Source organism: Haplochromis burtoni, unplaced genomic scaffold (assembly GCF_018398535.1).
Source record: "Haplochromis burtoni strain Fernald_Lab_line unplaced genomic scaffold, NCSU_Asbu1 Contig_18, whole genome shotgun sequence".
NCBI lineage: Eukaryota > Metazoa > Chordata > Actinopteri > Cichliformes > Cichlidae > Haplochromis > Haplochromis burtoni.
Genome location: NW_024582379.1, coordinates 3796029 through 3815121, shown reverse-complemented (window position 1 = coordinate 3815121; position 19093 = coordinate 3796029). Strand labels below are relative to the sequence as shown.

At 39.8% G+C, this 19093-nt stretch overlaps 1 protein-coding gene across 1 annotated transcript in view; it reads left to right on the top strand.

Annotated features, from left to right (window-relative positions):
* Positions 1-19093, top strand: part of dnah10 (dynein axonemal heavy chain 10) — a 28907-nt gene that overhangs the window by 2588 nt on the left and 7226 nt on the right. Inside the window, exons 7-58 of the mRNA XM_005916331.3 lie at positions 14-244; positions 419-609; positions 752-950; positions 1083-1277; positions 1393-1563; positions 1885-2061; positions 2178-2345; positions 2464-2630; positions 2721-2872; positions 2969-3133; positions 3222-3429; positions 3553-3709; positions 3825-4304; positions 4405-4563; positions 5215-5331; positions 5438-5540; positions 5651-5829; positions 5936-6147; positions 6423-6579; positions 6684-6917; positions 7000-7122; positions 7209-7442; positions 7555-7778; positions 9828-10097; positions 10199-10382; positions 10469-10603; positions 10695-10847; positions 10955-11143; positions 11365-11511; positions 12003-12194; positions 12294-12412; positions 12487-12645; positions 12733-12868; positions 12961-13083; positions 13163-13294; positions 13426-13642; positions 13829-13948; positions 14052-14197; positions 14283-14435; positions 14517-14777; positions 14874-15046; positions 15128-15221; positions 15680-15847; positions 16416-16604; positions 16842-17013; positions 17110-17313; positions 17399-17479; positions 17593-17790; positions 17873-18034; positions 18148-18322; positions 18571-18752; positions 18876-19012. Coding sequence (XP_005916393.1) covers positions 14-244; positions 419-609; positions 752-950; positions 1083-1277; positions 1393-1563; positions 1885-2061; positions 2178-2345; positions 2464-2630; positions 2721-2872; positions 2969-3133; positions 3222-3429; positions 3553-3709; positions 3825-4304; positions 4405-4563; positions 5215-5331; positions 5438-5540; positions 5651-5829; positions 5936-6147; positions 6423-6579; positions 6684-6917; positions 7000-7122; positions 7209-7442; positions 7555-7778; positions 9828-10097; positions 10199-10382; positions 10469-10603; positions 10695-10847; positions 10955-11143; positions 11365-11511; positions 12003-12194; positions 12294-12412; positions 12487-12645; positions 12733-12868; positions 12961-13083; positions 13163-13294; positions 13426-13642; positions 13829-13948; positions 14052-14197; positions 14283-14435; positions 14517-14777; positions 14874-15046; positions 15128-15221; positions 15680-15847; positions 16416-16604; positions 16842-17013; positions 17110-17313; positions 17399-17479; positions 17593-17790; positions 17873-18034; positions 18148-18322; positions 18571-18752; positions 18876-19012 — 9174 coding nt within the window. The remainder of the gene's footprint in view (positions 1-13; positions 245-418; positions 610-751; positions 951-1082; positions 1278-1392; positions 1564-1884; positions 2062-2177; positions 2346-2463; positions 2631-2720; positions 2873-2968; positions 3134-3221; positions 3430-3552; positions 3710-3824; positions 4305-4404; positions 4564-5214; positions 5332-5437; positions 5541-5650; positions 5830-5935; positions 6148-6422; positions 6580-6683; positions 6918-6999; positions 7123-7208; positions 7443-7554; positions 7779-9827; positions 10098-10198; positions 10383-10468; positions 10604-10694; positions 10848-10954; positions 11144-11364; positions 11512-12002; positions 12195-12293; positions 12413-12486; positions 12646-12732; positions 12869-12960; positions 13084-13162; positions 13295-13425; positions 13643-13828; positions 13949-14051; positions 14198-14282; positions 14436-14516; positions 14778-14873; positions 15047-15127; positions 15222-15679; positions 15848-16415; positions 16605-16841; positions 17014-17109; positions 17314-17398; positions 17480-17592; positions 17791-17872; positions 18035-18147; positions 18323-18570; positions 18753-18875; positions 19013-19093) is intronic.

Sequence of the window (19093 nt, the reverse complement as noted above, 5' to 3'; positions counted from 1 at the left end):
CATTTTCCTCCAGGCGCCTGGTCCTTTGGCTGAGATAGCACTTTGGCAGGAACGTGCGTCTGTCCTTAATGCTCTGAGTGAACAGCTTAATCATCCTGCAGTAGGGAAGATCGTGGAGGTGATGACCAAAGCAGGTGCAGGCATTGTTCTTACACTGGAGGGAGCGATTGCTGAACTTACTAAATACCGTTTGGAGTCAGATGAGAATTTACGCTTCCTCAAGACACTAGAAAGGCATTTCATGGTAAGAACATTATTGCTGACTATACAAAAAAAGGTAGTTACATGAAACTAAAAGGTTCCATGAATCTATAAATTTTTTGCAAGGACAAAAGGAAAAGCAATCAAAAGAATGATTGTGGATCTGTTGTGTTAACTTCTCCTTCACTTTTATCAAAGCTACCATTGTCTGTTTCAGAATCTGGCTACTGGAGCAAATTTTGGTGTGATCTTGGAGACCATCCCTCCTTTAATGGAGAGCCTGCAAATTGTATGGATGATCTCCTACCACTATAACACGAACGATTGTATGGTCCCCTTAATGGAGCGAATTGCCTGGCAGCTGTGTGAACGTGTGACTCAAGCCATAGATGTCCACACGCTGTTCAAGTATATGTGGATCCATTTACATATTCTGAGACTTTTTAATTTATAGTAAAAGGAAATTTATTGTTCAGTAGTCAAACAGAATCATTTATTCAAATGTGATGTTTTCTTGTGTCAGTATAACAGTGTGTTGTGCCTTAAACAGAAACAACAGGGGAGTTGCCAAATCCAAGGTCTACGAAGCTAAGCAGGTTTTAAGTCAGTGGAAGACATCCTACTTTGAGAGGCGTGCTGAGATTGAGCAATTGAGCAAGGCTTCACGTTGGGAGTTTGACCGTAAGAAACTGTTTGAGAAGACTGATTACATGGCTTCTGTCTGCCAGGATCTGTACAATGTTTTGCAGGTTGGTGTGAATATTTATATGTATAAAATACATATATAATTCATAAATACTGACCTCTCACACAATATCTGAAGATTTGAATGTGTAAAATAAACTTCAGATTTTTATTTCTCATGTGTTTGTGTTGGGTAGATTTTGGAGGAGTTTTACAATATCTTTGGCCCAGAGCTATTGAGTGTGACAGGTGACACAAAACACATTGATGAAGTGCACCGCACAGTGGAAAATCTGGTTGTGCCCCTTGAGGAGGCCGTTTTTAGTCCTTTCAACATCTCTAAGATGAGCAGCTGGAAAATGATCATGCAAGACTTCAACACGGCAGTTCAGGTGGGTTTCAGATATTGCAGAAGCTGTTTGGTTGTTCTAAATGCACAAAGTAATTAAACAGCTTGGACAAATATAACTGTGCAATATTTCAAGCTGAATGCGTGTGTCTGTTTAGGCTATTGAGGCAGAAGCGATGCACTTTATTGATGAGTCTTTTAAGACACTGCACTCTTCAACTGATGCCTTTGACATGCTGCTGAAGTTTAAACACATTCGCACCAGAGAGGTCATCAGTAACCATCTGATGAAAAAGCTTGACGATATCTTGGAGCAGTACTGCAAGGAGGTAATATGCTATTGAATAAAACATGCTGGCATCTATTTAACATGAAAGTTACTGTTAAAATCATTTTGAAGCTTCAGCTGAGGAACAGTTCACCCAAGACAATGTAACTTAAGTTGGTGAGCATGTGTGTATAAAATAATGTTACAGCTAACTAAAATCTACTAACAAATGACATTTATTCTTTATACCTTTAATCTGTCAAGCTTTGGCTAACTTATCCTTATAAAATCTCGACGTAAACGTTTCATAAAGGTAAATACTAAAGTTTTGTAATTTATGTGAGTGACACGTAGTCATTTTGTTGGTGTGGTTGTACTGTAGGTGGACAGGACACGGGAAATTTTTGAGACAATGAAAGACAAACCACCGTTAAATAAGAATGAGCCTCCTGTGGCTGGGGCAATCAGATGGGCACGATTTCTATTCCATCGCATCAAATATGCCATCCTCCCCTTCTTGAAAGTGCCGGAGATGTTGGACTGTGAAAAGAACAAAGTGGTGAGTTATTTCAAAACGCTTTATGTCACTATTAATGTTAAACTGTTTATACACTAAAATGCTTTTTAAAACAACTTTCTGTGATTTTCTTTCTTTTTCTTTTCTTTCTGCTGTAGTTTGCTCAGGCCAGAGAGAAGTATGTAGAAGTGGCAGAGCAGCTGAAGGACTATGAGGCAGCAAAATACGAAAGCTGGATGGTGGAGACAGAACATAATTTGCCTTTGCTAATGAAAAAACCCATTTTGGCCATGGTTACCAGTAAAAACTCAACTCAAACAGAACTAGTATGTGTCTTTTGCTATTTCCTCATAACTGTTGTATCTTATATTGTGTGTTTGTGAAGGTTCTCTTATATTGTGTGTTAAGACTCTCTAAAATTCCCTGCATTTTTCTCACTTTTAGGACGTCCCGCCACCTGAAAGTTGCACACCAAAGGGTTTGCGATACATTGTGAACTTTGCTCCGGAGATCAAAGAAATAATTTCTGAGGCTTACAGTCTTGAAGCCCTGGGCTACACTGTGCCTGATCTAGCTCAAAATGTTGCACTTCAGGAAAACAAATTCATCAGGTGATGAGACTCACCCGTAACTGAATAGAAAACTCAAAAACCAGTACTTGATCTCCTTTCTCTCTTGAACTGTTTTGTCCTTCATCTTAGGTATGTCAGTGATCTGAGCAAGCTTATCAACCGCTATCACTCTGCATTGGACAGTTTGAATGAAGCACATGTCGTCATGCTGGCTCCATATATAAAACTAGTCAGAAAAGACATCAGTTTGGGATTCAAAAGACTCAACTGGAATTCCTTGGGTACTATTCATACAAAGGCTGACATCTCTGTTTATGCTTGCTGTCAGATGAAATTACTTTTGTAAAAAACTGAAATCTGCTAATGTTTGGTTTTAGGCATCCCGGATTTCATCAAGCAAAGCCTTCAGACTGTAACTAAGTTTGAGTTTGTCGTCAATCAGATTCATGAACATGAGAAGGCTATTGATTCTAAGTTGCAGTCCATGATGATGGCCAACTTACTGAAATTTCCATCACCAGATGCCTCAAACGACTTACCAGGTAGATGTATTAGAAGTTTACTATTAGTTTACTGGAAATAAAGAATTTGTGCATACATTATTTTAATAGTTTCATATTTTTTCCTAAGCTATTAAGCGGTTCTGTGAACACATTGAGCGAGAGCGAGTCAAAACTGTGACGATGCTTGCCAAGAAGTATGCTGACATTGGAGTCCTTATAACTAGAATAGAACAGCTGAGTGTGGAAACCAGCACTGGCAGAGCCAAATGTATGGTAGATTATTACCAACACTGGGAACACAGAATACTGGACACTCTTACAACGATGGTGCAGAGGTAATGAGTAATGGTTTTGAGCCTGTATAGATTGTGAGTGGTAATAATCACCACATTTCTAACAAGTAGAATGCTGTTAGTCTTAACCATTGCAACATCTGTCATGTTTGTTTTCATATTCAGAAACATTCAGGCCTTTAATATAGCGCTGATGGGAGATAAAGCTCTTTTTCAAATCACTGCCATCCTGTCTGCACCTAAGATTGTGTTGCAGCCCCAAAGCAACGAGATCTACCGCCTGCTCGTGCAGTGTATCACAGACTGTGTAGTTAGCACCAAGGTGGGCTCATCACAGTGTTTTGTTTAGTCTTTTTGTCGCTGCATTAAAAAAATAAATGATTTTCAATTTACCACTAATAATATATCTTAACTTTGGATTTATTTTTGTGTTCAAGCAATTTGTGCGTTGGATGCATGGGACCTGCATTAAGTGCCCTCCACAACATGTGGGTGTTGAAGATAAGCTGGTGACATTTAATTTCTACAGTGACGTGTCCCAGCTTCCTCAGATCAAGGAGAGCTGTGTAACTGTATCTCAGAACATCCAGCGTCTGCTTTTCTCCATTGATCAGTACCTTTACCACTGGAAGAGCTATCGGGTTCTTTGGGAAAAGAACAGAACCATCGTCAATGAAAAGTTTGCTGCAAGGAAGCCGTCCTTTGTCATGTATGATTATAAGCTGCAGTCCCTTGCTCGTATCAAGCAGGAAGTGATGCTCGAGCCTCAGTTTAAGAATGAGCACAGCGTATGCCTAAACCTGGAGCTTCTGACCCACACTGTGAGCGAAATTGCTGAAGCCTGGATCAGTTCACTTGGTAGCTTACTCAACAAGCCTGCTAAAGAGGACATCTTTAACTTGAGAGATGAATTCATGGTAGTTAATCATAATACACAGTTTGTGTTTACAGTCTTTATCCTAAATATTCTTTGGCTTTTATGTGATTTATCTTTTTTGTGATTATTTTGTACAAAAGCAACTGTCTAAGAAGCTGAAACAGAGTCCTGACACTTTTGACGACCTGAAGTCTGTCCTTGGCACCATCTCAGCCATCAAGAACATGTCATTAGAAGTGGAGATGAGAATCACAGATATCCAGGAACAATACAGAACACTGGCCATGTATAAAGTGGAGGTACTGTGTCTTTTTACAGAGAGAGAGTGTGTGATCAGTTTGTCTGTCTGTTAGCAGTCTGTGCAACTCACTTTTAATTTTTTCAGTATGACTCCCTAGAATGTCACAATGATGCCATAATATTTTACAAAATCACACACTGCAGGGATATATTTTAAAATCTCAAGTTTTATAACTTATAGAAGCCAAAGACTTCGATCAGTTCTGTTCCAATCACATGGGTGGAAATAGGAAAATGTTCAATTTTAGTATGTAATGCTTCAAGGTTATGGGTTAAAGGTCAGGGTTCTGCAAATTAGGAAAAAGTTTATTTGAGTTCGGATCATCTAGTTCTTTAAACTAAAAAACATTTATTTCAATACAACATTATATGAATTCACAATGAAAAAAACCCCAAAAATACTACACTAGTTTTCCATATTAATATTGATATCAGCACAAATGATCTATGAAAGCAATGCCGGTGACATTATTGGGGATTTCTATATTACCGATACTAACATCAGCATGGAGTAATAAAAAGAAAATAAAACATCAACATTTCTTTGTATAGCCCTTGCCCTTTGGGGGGAGGCTCTGAGTGCTCTTGTATAAAACCTCAAAAGTGATCTTGTTTCCCATTTTAAAAAGTTTATGTCTTATGTGCTTTAGGCAGGTGAGGATGAATGGGAGCTGGTGGCCTGCATTGGCCAGATGTGGAGTGACCTTTTCATAGAAGCCAGACAAGTAGACCGAAGTCTGAAAGACATCAAGAAATCATTTACTGTGGTAAGATATCAATCCCATACAATGTTCTTAAACCTAAAAATAAACAGAAATGTTCTTGTCTTACATTTATGATTGCCACACTTGTCTCCCATCCACACACCCAAAGATCACAAAGGAGAATATCGAAGAGTTCAAACAGGAGTTGTCTGTGTTTGCCGAAAGCTTCAACATGCATGGTCCTGGAGCTGTAGGAGATGATTTGGAGAAAGGTACTTGGGCACTTAGATGAATGCTGCTGTTGCTGAGTAGAGAATAGTAGTGCATGGTAAATGTTGAAATGTAGTGGAGCAACAAGCCCGTGTCACTTTTATTTTTGCAGGACTGGCCATTATGGGAAAATACGAGGCAGATCTTGCAAAGATTGTAGCAGGTCAACAGGAAATAACTAATGCTGAAAAGCTGCTGGATTTGTCAGTCACCACTTTCCCAGAAGTTCTGAGCATAAAGAATGACATGAATGGCTTGAGACAGATATATGATATATATAAAGCTCAGCAGGTGGGATATGCTTGTAAAACACCAGTGCATAATACACATAAATGTGATCATTTAAAATTTTTTTTATTTTTGTATATATATATATGCTTGTCCTGTCATCTTGCAGGATGCAAAGACACAGTGGTCTCAGACCTTGTGGATAGATTTAGACATCCAGCTGCTACAACAGGGCATTGAGGGTTTCATCAAACGCTTAAGGCTGCTGCCCAAAGAAGTGCGGGCCATGCCTGTGGCCTTTTTCCTAGACGGACGCATGAAGGAGTTCAGAGAGTCTCTGCCTCTTTTACTGGACCTGAAGAATGAGGCCCTCAGAGACAGGTCTGTCTCAAGATTGATACTAGTGAGAAACCAGAATGAATATAATACCCCCCCAAAATTTACAGTTAATAACGTAGCTGGATTTGTTTTATTGTCACTTAGGTTTTAATTTATTGCTCCTAGCGGATTGTTCTGCAATACACATAATATTGACAATAAGTAGAGTATTAAATACTCTACTTATTTAGATGTAAACTTTTGAATTCACGTGTTCAAATTATCTATGTCCAGATAAAACAAAAAAAACTGAGAATAAAAATGTCTTTATATTCAAGGCACTGGAAGGAACTGATGGAAAGAACTGGCACCAGCTTTGAGATCAACCCTGAAAGCTTCACACTGGAGAACATGTTTGCTATCGAGTTGCACAAATATGCAGATGTCATAGGCGACATTGTCACCTCGGCTGTAAAAGAGCTTGGTATTGAGAAGGCAGGTTCTCTCTTTTTTAAAAACATTCTCAAAATGGAATAATCTGCCAGTTCTATCAGTTCTATCAGTTACTTCTAAAACATGTTATCTGTATCTGGTTCCAGGGAGTAAAAGGAGTGGTAGAGACCTGGGAAAACATGAAGTTCAATGTTCAGCCCTATTTCAAAGGCACTCAGGAACGTGGCTCCATTCTGGGTGCAGTGGATGAGATCTCGCTGAATGTGGACAATGATGTCATGAACTTACAGAGCATGGCTGGCAGCCGCTTTGTTGGACCCTTCCTTGGTACCATACAGCAGTGGGAAAAAAATCTGTCTCTTATTTCTGAGACTATTGAGGTGAGTAAGACTGGCCAAATTTTCCTTCACCCTTAGGCTGATCCACAAAATACTTATAGGAAAAAAAATACGTCTTTCACAGGTCTGGTTGCTCGTGCAGAGAAAATGGATGTACTTGGAGAGCATATTTATAGGAGGAGACATTCGCTTGCAGTTACCTGAGGAAGCAAAGAAATTTGATAACATTGACAAAAGGTTTAAAGACGTAAGTGTTGCTATAATATTGGTCTTAAAAAATTAAAGTACTTTCTTCTAGACTTGTCAAAATTACATCTCTCTTTGTTTGTGTAGATAATGAATGACACAGTGAGGAATCCAAACATTAAGCGCTGTTGCCTGGTTCCCAACCGGCTAACAGACCTGCAGGCCCTGAGTGACGGTTTAGAGAGATGCCAGAAGAGTCTTAATGATTACCTGGACTCAAAGCGACATGCATTTCCTCGCTTCTTCTTCATCTCTGATGATGAACTGCTCAGCATTCTGGGGAGTAGTGACCATACCTGTGTCCAGGAACATATGATCAAGGTATTTGGCAAGTACAAGCGATGGTGGAGTGGTAGACAAGACCTTAATTTTTCAAAGTATAGATAGGGAGGCTCACTGTTTCCAATGTGTGTGTTTTCTTTTGTCTCACAAGATGTATGACAACATAGCATCTCTGAGATTTGACGTGGATAGCAATGGAGAGACAGTAGTTGGAGCCATGGTGTCTGCTGAGGGTGAGGTGATGGAACTAAGACAGCCTGTCGCAGTGGAGGGCAGGGTGGAGGAGTGGATGATGGGGGTGCTACTGGAGATGAGGAAGACTAACAGGCTCATCACAAAGGAAGCGATCTTCCACTACTGTGAAGACCGGAGTAGGTATGTGTAAATAACATGCACCAGAGAAAGAAACCGCTTGTGTTGTTAATTTTTTTTTTATATTTTCGTACTAGCCAGGGGTTTTTCAGTCCTCATCGATCAAAATGTTTATTTCAAAACAGACAAGGTAATTTCTGATGGTTGGCATGTCTTTGTCTTGAGCAAATTCTACAATACCAAGGTGATACTGGCCAATGTATATGCCCCCAATGTGGATAATATTGAGTGCATTTTCTCTTTATTGCCTGATCCGAGCTCATACTCTCTAATACAGGGTGGGGATCTTAACTGTTGGCTCCCCAACCCCATACCTTTAAGTAAATCTCCATCGTTTGTTCAGTCCTGTCTGTCTAATTGTGGTGTCTTTGACACCTGGCACTGTCTCAGTCCAAACTCAGTTTTCTCACAGGTCCACCATACCTATTTTAGAATTGATTATTTTATTATTGATAATCAGTGGCTTTCATCGGTCCGCCCCTGTGACTACCAGAGCATAGTGGTGTAGGATCATAATTTTTTAAAATTCAGCGAAAAAACAACAACAATCTTTTGTGTTTCATACGAATACTACAAATGAATCTTCTAACCTGATTATTTGGGATACATGAAAGACGTTTCTGAGATAGCAAATAATTTCTTATTCAGCAAACATGAAAAGGCCAATACAGAGCAACTTGAATTACCCAACCAAATTAAAGAAATGCTGTATTTTCCCTCCACTGACACCTGTGGGTATGTCCCCTCCTTACATGCGGAGAAGGCATTTGACTGTGTGTAGTGGGAGTATCTATTCATACAAAAGAGTGTCTAAGAGTTTGTAAGAGTATCTATTGTTACAAAAATTCTACTTTGGACCTAAATTTATTTATTGGATAAAATTGCTATATTTCTTCCCTAAAGCCTCAGTCCTTTTGAACTTCCAACGGTTACAGCCCACCAACCTCCAACAATGAACCTTGGCAAGGGTGTCCTTAAGCCCACTACTACTCTTTGATTTTGCTATAGAATCATTGGCTATCACACTCTGAAGCTATGCAGATGCCTCAGAGATTTGGAGGAGAGGAGTTGTGCATGAAGTACATCTCTCTACGCAGATGATCTCCTGGTCTTCCTGTAAAAACCTAGTGGATCTATACCTTCTATGTTGTCAATTATCATTCAGTTTGGCCAGGACACATTTGGAACTTACATAAAAGTGAACTCTTCTGGGTAAATGGAGGGCCAGGATACTCAAACTTCCCATTTAAAATAGCAGAAAACCAATTCACATATCTGGGCAAAACTGTTACAAGGAAGTACAAATTTTCTTACTTCACTAAATAATACAAAACAGTTTCTGACACAGTGGTCCCCCCTCAGCTAAAACTCTGTTAAAATGAACGCTCTTATTCAATTAGCAATAACAGCTAATCGTTCCACCTGGTGTGGAAATATTTAGCAAATCTTCAGGCCCTGAGCCTAAGTTTCATCGCTACTCTTTAAGTTTCAACAAGGATGGGATTCTCTTTCTCTCTCTCTCTCTCTCTTTAAATATATAATTTATTTATGTATGTGGATCGTCATTTATTTATATGTATATATTCTATATAATTCTATACATTCTATTCGTATTCTATATTATTTATTCTACATATATTTCTCTTTTTACGTAATCTGGCTTGAGGATGGGGTTAATTTTTGGGAAAGTTGTGGAGCATAGAATTGCACACTTTACCTTAACTATGTTACCTCAACAATAATCAAGTCTAGTTTTGTTCATTCTTAGAATTGAAGACCACTTTGCATTCAATGCTTTTTTGGATTTCTTTCTTTTTTTCCCTTCACAAGCTCTGCAATGTTGTCTTTTCTATTGTGTTTGTTATAAATGTGTGCAAATGTTCTGTTTGGTTAAACTTAATAAAAATATCTTTGAGAAAAAAAGTTTTTGATATTCGCTAAGAGGCACAGTGATGACACGTTTGTGACCGAAAGAAGTGCCTGAGTGTTTTTGCCAATGTCTGCGTGTGCAAGTCTGGCCCTCAGGTAATCTGTCATTGCAATGTTTTACAGGGTGGATTGGATGTTGTTGTACCAGGGCATGGTTGTACTAGCTGCTAACCAAGTTTGGTGGACCTGGGAGTTAGAGGATGTCTTTAAAAATGTGAAGAAAGGAAAGAAGCATGCACTTAAGAACTATGCTGAGAAAATGCACAAACAGATTGATGAGCTGGTGTCACGCATTATTCAGCCTTTGAAGAAAAATGACAGACGAAAGCTCAACACTGTGCTCATCATTGATGTCCACGCAAGAGACATAGTGGACAGCTTTGTGCTAAAAAGGTAAACTTGACTTTTGCAGGTTTGAACATTTGTTTGTGGCAGTGTGTTTTAAATAGTGAAAATAATAAAAGAACGACATTTAAAGTTCAGTTTCCTTCCAGCATAATGGATGCACAAGAATTTGAATGGGAAAGCCAGCTGAGATTTTACTGGGTCCGGGAAGATGACAACTTATTTGTGCGCCAGTGCAGTGCATCTTTCTCCTATGGCTACGAATACATGGGGTTGAATGGGCGGTTGGTTATAACCCCACTGACAGACCGGATCTACCTCACTCTCACACAGGTCTGGAATATAAGCAAATTTTTAATACCTAAGCATGTGCATTTTTTCGACTAAAACATGCCTGTCCATGTGTATTTGGGATGAAGGCACTGTCCATGTATTTGGGTGGAGCTCCTGCTGGACCTGCTGGTACAGGAAAGACAGAGTCCACCAAGGATCTGGCTAAGGCTTTGGGCCTGCTCTGTGTTGTTACAAACTGTGGTGAGGGCATGGACTACTTGGTAAGAAGCTTTTCTGAGATTTAAAAAAGTGCAGTCATCACTTGTCATCACTCTAGCTTTTTACGTGAATGTCCTCTCCCTTTGTGTCCAGGCAGTGGGCAAGATCTTGTCTGGCCTTGCACAGTGCGGAGCTTGGGGCTGCTTTGATGAGTTCAATCGTATCGATGCCTCAGTGTTGTCAGTGATCTCCTCCCAAATCCAGACTATCCGCAATGCTCTCATTCTACACCTTAACAGGTTTTATGTAAGTCTGTTTAGTTATGTGGGACCAGTAATAAATATATATTTTTCATGTATGCATTATATATATATATTACACCTAAACACCTTCCATCTCCCTATACGCATCAGTTTGAAGGGCAAGAGATCAACTTGGATGACCGCATAGGAATTTTCATCACTATGAACCCTGGTTACGCAGGACGTACAGAGCTGCCTGAATCCGTCAAAGCTCTCTTCAGGCCTGTGGTGGTCATTGTGCCGGACCTGCAGCAGATTTGCGAGATTATGCTCTTCTCTGAGGGTTTCCTAATGGCCAAGGTACCACATGCACCCATGAACTTGCATTTGATTTCATTTGCACATGTTGTCAGCTGTACTGCAAGAAATGCATCATAAACTATGTACACGCACAGGTTATATTGTATTACTTTATATTGTTAAATAGTACAAAAAATGCATATGAAAATAGATAACTTGGAGATTTTGACTTTTGACTGATAATAGTGTTATTAATGTGTCTCTACTTCTGTTCTTTTCAGGTGCTGGCAAAGAAAATGACCGTACTTTATAAGCTGGCTCGTGAACAGCTGTCCAAGCAGTCTCATTATGACTTCGGCCTGCGCGCTCTCAAGTCTGTCCTAGTGATGGCAGGAGAGCTGAAGAGAAGCTCACCTGAGCTGAGTGAGGTACAGAAAAATAACAAATAAAACTTTTGCTTTTTCTTTTTTTTTAAATTGACAGAAAACTAAGTTGCTATTTGTGACTTCTCAGGTAAAAGTTGAAGGTTGATTTATCCTAGGAATATGTTGGACATTTGTAAAGGTTACCAAATGCTCAATTTGTCTCGTATCATCCAAAATTTCTTTTTTTAAGATGACACAGAGAATGTAAGATAGAGGTGCAAATCTTATATTTGTTTATCAATAGTTTAATTCTTATTATTTTACACAAAAGTTGGAGCTGTTATTTGTACTGAAAACTGTCCTTCATTAAACTATTGTTACATAGCCCCCATGTTCAAAAAATATTTGTGTGCAACAATTTTATAGGTTCGTTTTTTATTTTTTCAGTATTTTCAATACTGAAATATTATGAAGTTGATGTATAAATGCATAAATTCTTTTTCATTCATTCCGTCGTTCAGTTCATGTATTTATGTCTATCCCTCTGACAACAGGATGTGGTGTTGATGCGGGCTCTCAGGGACATGAACCTACCCAAGTTTGTGTTTGAGGATGTCCCTCTGTTCCTCGGGCTGATCTCAGACCTGTTCCCTGGGCTTGATTGCCCCCGTGTTCGCTATCCCAACTTCAATGATGCTGTGGAACAGACCCTGGAGGACAAAAAATATGTCATACTACCCAACCAGGTGCAAAGTCTCATATTTGATGTTGTCTATCAATTTCTAGCAAAGTTTTGCTGTTTAAATGTGTCAACAGTAAACTGTTGCATCCATCTGTTGTTTCAGGTGGATAAAGTGGTGCAGATGTATGAGACAATGATGACACGGCACACTACAATGATTGTGGGTCCAACAGGTGGAGGAAAATCAGTGGTGATCCACACATTATGTCAAGCTCAGACAAAGTCAGTTTAACTTTACATCGTCTCTCTGATCTTTTGTGTGAACAGTAGTAACTTTTAATCTATTTCACCATCAGAATGGGACTGCAAACCAAACTGTATCCTCTGAACCCTAAAGCCATGAGCGTGATTGAACTTTATGGTATTCTGGACCCAGACACGCGAGACTGGACTGATGGGATTCTATCCAACATCTTCCGTGAAATTAACAAGCCTACTGACAAAAAAGACAGGAGGTAGACAATATTTTTAGAAGGCATGTAATCATCCATTTAGGATAACAAGAAATCATTTCTGTAAATCACCTGCTCTTTGACAAACAGGTACATCCTGTTTGATGGGGATGTGGATGCTCTGTGGGTCGAAAATATGAACTCGGTGATGGATGACAACAAGCTTCTGACTCTAGCCAATGGAGAAAGGATCCGTTTACAAAGTCACTGTGCTCTGCTGTTTGAGGTTTGTCTGAATTTCAAGATTTCTGTTAGTAGAATACAATTGCCTGGATTGTGCCTCAAAGAAAGCTTAATGTAAGAAAACTACCCACACAGGTTGGAGATCTGCAGTATGCTTCCCCAGCTACTGTTTCCCGCTGTGGAATGGTATTTGTTGATCCTAAAAACCTGCGATATACCCCATTCTGGCAAAGATGGGTGAACAGCAGACCTGATAAGGTTTGAGAAACAAAATCACTGTTTAAAATGCATACTTCTCTAGACTTTTAAATACTGTTGTCTCTTTTTTTTTGTCTAGGAACAAGAAGTGCTTAATAGTCTGTTTGAGAAATATGTCCACAGCTCTATTGACATGATTGTGGATGGTGTTGTTGATGGGAAACAAGGAGAGAAACTTAAGACTGTTGTCCCCCAAACAGATCTGAATATGGTAGGATAATCTCATCCACTGTAAATGCTCCTTTGCACTTGATTGTATTTAAATAAGAAGAAATGAATGGAATTAATGGTATAGTCTCATAACCTGAACTTGAACTAACTATGCATGATATGTGTGTTTAGGTCACTCAGTTGTGCTTAACACTGGATGCACTTCTTGAGAGTGAAAACAGCACTCCCGAAGTCCTGGAGTGTTACTTTCTGGAAGCTCTGTACTGTTCACTTGGGGCTACATTGCTGGAGAGTGGTAGGATCCAGTTTGATGAGTTCATCAAAAAGCTGTCCTGCCTACCTACAGTTCATGATGAGAAAGCCCTGGCTGGGCCTGGCGAGATCCCAGGTAAAAGGGGACGATTTCTTCTTATTTTATGGTGAAAATGACCATTCATTCTCTTGGGTTTATAGTGGATTGATTAATGATTTATGGAGAAAAAAAGAACTATGATAAACCTTTTTCACAGGTATTTGTGCCAGTTTTTAAACTGTTTTACTTAATATTGTTAACGAAGTGACTTCATCCATATAGGATACCTCCCAACCTTGTATGATTTTCACTTTGATGGAACACAGGGGAAGTGGGTTCCCTGGAATTCTCTGGTCCCCAAATACATCCACAGCCCTGAAATGAAGTTCATTGATATCCTAGGTAAAGGTCTTGTCTGTATACTGTGAAAACTGGGCAACATAGGTGTAAATACATGCATCATGAATTATACATTTCTGCCTTGGTACCTTCATTCTCTCTTTAGTGCCAACTATTGACACAACAAGAACCAGTTGGATCCTGGAGCAGATGGTGAAGATAAAGAGGCCGCTGCTACTGGTTGGAGAGTCTGGCACTTCCAAGACTGCCACTATTCATAACTTTCTGAAGAATATTAATGCAGAAACAAGTGTAAGTTGTACATCTTACTGTACACGCAGTATGTACATATATTTCTTTGTCATATGGGTTTAAATTTCTTTCTTTCTGTTCCCAGAGTACTCTTGTCATCAACTTCTCCTCCAGAACAACATCATTGGATCTGCAGAGAAACCTCGAAGCCAATGTGGAGAAAAGGACTAAAGAGACCTATGGACCTCCCATGGGGAAGAGACTCCTGATCTTTATGGATGACATGAATATGCCAAAGGTACCTGTTTTAAGTAGTCCTTTATTCTTTAAAGTGCGATAGTGCTTACATGTTTGAAATGACTGTAATACACTTGTGCAGGTGGATAACTATGGCACACAGCAGCCTATTGCGCTTCTAAAGCTGCTTTTGGATCGAGGAGGCATATATGACAGAGGAAAGGAGCTTAACTTCAAAATCCTCAAGGATCTTGGCTTTATTGCTGCCATGGGAATGGCAGGAGGTGGGCGAAACGAGGTGGATCCTCGCTTCATCTCACTCTTCAGTGTCTTTAGCGTCCCCTTCCCTACAATGGAGTCCCTCCACCTTATCTACGGTTCTATTTTAAAAGGCCACACCAGAGTGAGTACCTCTTTCACATATAAATCAAAACATATTGAAATCTCAACCATCTGCATCACTTTAATTCTCCAATTTGTACGTGATAAAACATTTTAGCTGTTTGAGGACACCATACAGAAAGTTTGTGATCAGGTCACGTCCTGCACACTGGAGCTCTACAACACCATCATCAAAGATATGCCACCCACTCCCTCCAAATTCCACTACATCTTCAACCTGAGAGACCTGTCAAGAGTGTACAATGGACTCACCCTCACCAAACCGGACAGGTCTAATCTAGCATATTCACTCTTGTGACAGACTGACAGAGGTCTGTGATGCTAAATGTCTTTCCTTTCTCTGACTTACAGGTTTTTGACTGTAGCCCAGTTTGTACGTGTGTGGAGAAATGAGTGCTTGAGAATCTTCCATGACAGACTCATTGATGAAACTGACAAAGCTTTGGTAATATTTACTAATAATATTAGCAGATGTTTAATGTGAATTCTCCTTTTTAATGACTAAAGGCAAAACTGTCTTTCTCCTGTTTTCCTCCACTAACCCCCAAAGGGTCGTGGCAGACCTCTCCATAAGACTGGTTCTGCTTGAGGTTTCTTCCTGTTAAAAGGGAGTTTTTTCCTTCCAACTGTTGCAAAAACACTTGCTCAAAATGGATCATGGATATTATTGTTGGGTTTTCCTCTGTTTTCTTTGTGTTATTGTAGGATCTTTAGCTTACACTATATAGCGCCTTGAGGCAGCTTTTGTTGTGATTTTGCACTATATAAATAAAATTTGTTAAACTGAATTTAATTAAAAAGGCAAATACTAAGTGGGTAATTGGTTCCATGTTGGATGTAACAATAAGACTCAAAATCTACTGATAGATACTGATACTGAAGATGTGTGTTTTTTTCCCCAAGGTCCAAAGGCACATAAACAACATGACTGAGGAGCATTTTAAGTCAGACATGGAGGCAGTTATGAGAGACCCAATTCTTTTTGGAGACTATAGGACAGCCCTCAGTGATACTGAACCAAGGGTGTATGAGGACATACAAGACTATGATGCTTCAAAAGCCCTGTTTCAGGTAAAGTTATTACCTTAACCCAAGTGGTCATATGGTTAGATTGATTTGTTTATTTGTATGTTTGTTATCAGAGTTACTCCAAAAAGTATAAATGAGTTTGCGTGAACATTTTAGCAGAGGTGTGGCTTGGGCCAGGAGATATTTCTGTAAGGATTGTCTGCTAATGTGAGCTAGGACAATATTTAGTTTTCACGTTGTATCTTATACATACCAGGTTAAACAAATCTTGATGTTTTCAAGAAAATATTACAAACTATTCTGGGGGATAATGTTTATCTTGGTGGAGGTGTGGCGTCTCAGACAGAAAAGTGAAGTAATACTGCCGGTTTGATTCACTGGGATGAGCAGCCAACCACATGCTGCATGGTGGAGAGTGGCTGGCCCGTGTTCAAGTCTGAACTGTGGCCATTTGCTGCATTTCTCTTTCTCTCTCCCTCCACTTTCCTGTAGCTCTTCTCTGTAACTGTCTTATAAAGTCAACAAAATAAAATAATGTAAGAGTATGTTTTGGCATTTGTTATAGTTGTTATACTCCTTTAACAGATCACTGTGTTATGTAATTCTGCAGGAAATCTTAGAGGAATACAATGAGAGCAAATCGAGGATGAACCTAGTGCTCTTTGACGATGCTCTGGAACATCTGACCCGGGTTCACCGCATCATCCGTATTGATCGTGGCCATGCTCTGCTTGTTGGTGTGGGGGGCTCTGGCAAGCAGTCCCTTACCAAGCTGGCTGCCTTTGCTGCTGGCTGTGAGGTGGTAAAATTCATGATTGGTGTGGCGAAGGGCAAATGATTGTCACTAACAAGTGTCATATACACTAAAATTACATTTTAAGCAATGCAAATGAATTTTACTAACATGTCTTGGGATGTGAAAGCTGCAATCTTGTAACTGTAAGGCTACTACATGAGGGCTTTCAATGTTAAGCAGTGCTAAACCTTCTTCACAAATACATTTCCAGCTTTAGATTTTTGGATCTGCTTTCCCCAGGTATTTGAAATAACGCTGAGCAGAGGATACAGTGAGTCTAACCTCCGTGAAGACCTAAAAACTCTGTACTTGAAGCTTGGCATTGAGAATAAGAAGACCGTGTTTCTTTTTACTGATGCTCACGTTGCTGAGGAAGGCTTCTTGGAGCTCATTAACAACATGCTTACCTCAGGTTGGATTTGACTCTATTCTCCGGACCTCCTCACTCTCTATTTATCTCTCTTAAAGGCTACAGCTGCAGTGCTCTCACCATGCATTCTATTTATAGGCATTGTTCCTGCATTGTTTCCCGATGATGAGAAAGAATCCGTTCTCAACCAGCTTCGAGACGAAGCTCTTACAATGGGATCAGATCCCTCTAAAGACAGTGTGTGGCAGTACTTTGTCAACAAGAGTGCCAACAATCTACACATTGTTTTAGGCATGTCTCCAGTGGGAGATACCCTGAGGACACGCTGCAGGAACTTCCCAGGTGAAATATTTGGTCAGGCTTCAATTGACTTAATATAGTTTATAAATTTGTTTTATTAACCCGATGTACTTCTTATTTCTCCCAGGACTGATGAACAACACTGTAATAGATTGGTTCCTTCCATGGCCTCCGCAGGCATTACTTGCAGTAGCTCAGTCTTTTCTTGGTGTGTAATTAAACTTACTTCTATTATATGTATTTGTCGTGGAAAATGTTTATTTTAAAACAGGTGTTTCAGTAAGACAGTTGAAATGTTATATTATTATTGTCCTTCCACAGGTGAAAGTCCGATGATACCAGATGCACACTCTGTAGCTGTTATAGATCATGTATGCATGGTCCACGGCTCTGTGGATCACTACAGCAAGCTATTCCAGCAAAAACTCAGACGCTGCAACCATGTAACTCCAAAGAACTACTTGGACTTTATTAACACCTATTCCAAACTCTTAGAGGAAAAAGACCAATTTATTCTCGGTGAGGGAATGAAACCTGTTGTAAATGCAGGGTTTCTGTTGGAGTTAGTGTGAGACCGTTAATGTGTCTTCTTCTGTTCTAGCTCAGTGCAAGCATCTGGAGGGAGGTTTGGATAAACTGAAGGAAGCCAGTGAACAGCTGGCTGAACTGAACGTCAAGCTGGCAGATCAGAAAGTTGTCCTGGCTGAAAAGTCCACGGCATGTGAAGCCCTGCTGGATGAGATTGCCGCCAACACAACAGTAGGTTAGTAAACACTTGCCTGCCGTATGGCCTTCATTAATACAGTATCCTGTAGTCTTAAAATGGAAATTAAGTGCAGTTTGTTCAAACCACTTATCAATAACTTTCTTTTCTAGCTGAGGAAAAAAAGGTTCTGGCAGAAGACAAAGCTAAAGAGATTGAGGAGCAAAATAAAGTCATAGCTGTTGAGAAGAAAGAAGCTGAGAGTTCCTTAGCTGAAGCTCTGCCAGCATTAGAGGCCGCACGTAATGCCCTGCAAGACCTGGAAAAATCTGATGTAACAGAGATCCGGTAAACTGTGCTCCTTATGAAGAACATTCTTTTCATTCTGTTGTAGAAATACATTACATGTAAATTACATTTGGCTCTTGGATAACATAAACCCTGAAAAGGAATACTGGACAGTGCAGAGCGGTTCATTTTCAAGAGACCTTAATGAGTCGTCACTGATGCACAGCCATTGCTTATCATGACAATTAAGTCCTCTTTTAATCAGTGTTTTCCCTTTATCTGCTTTTTCCTGTTGGTCCAATGTGAAGATCATTTGCCAAGCCACCCAAACAGGTGCAGGTGGTTTGCGAGTGCATCCTGGTGTTGCGTGGCAACAAAGAAATCAGTTGGCAGTCAGCAAAAGGGATGATGTCAGAAGCGAACTTCCTGCGCTCCCTGATGGAGATGGATTGTGATGCGATCACTAACAACCAGGTCAGGACAGTCAAGGGTAAGTTGAATATACGTTGAGTACAAAAGTAAAAACAAGTAATGGTGCTAGTATACTGTGCAAGAGAGTGCTAATTGAATTTGACAGATGCTCCACTTTTTGTTTTCTTCTCTTTCTGGCTAGGCTATCTAAAGAACCTCCACACAAGCTTTGAGGAAATGCAGGCCATCAGTAAGGCCGGCTCAGGAATGCTCAAGTTTGTCGAGGCAATCATGGGTTACTGTGATGTTGCCAGGGAGATAAAACCCAAAAGAGAAAAGGTTATTAAGTTTATTAAATCGCCATTGAATCTTCCTGTTTTGGACGAAACACAGCTTAAACTGATGTGTTGCCTTCTTATT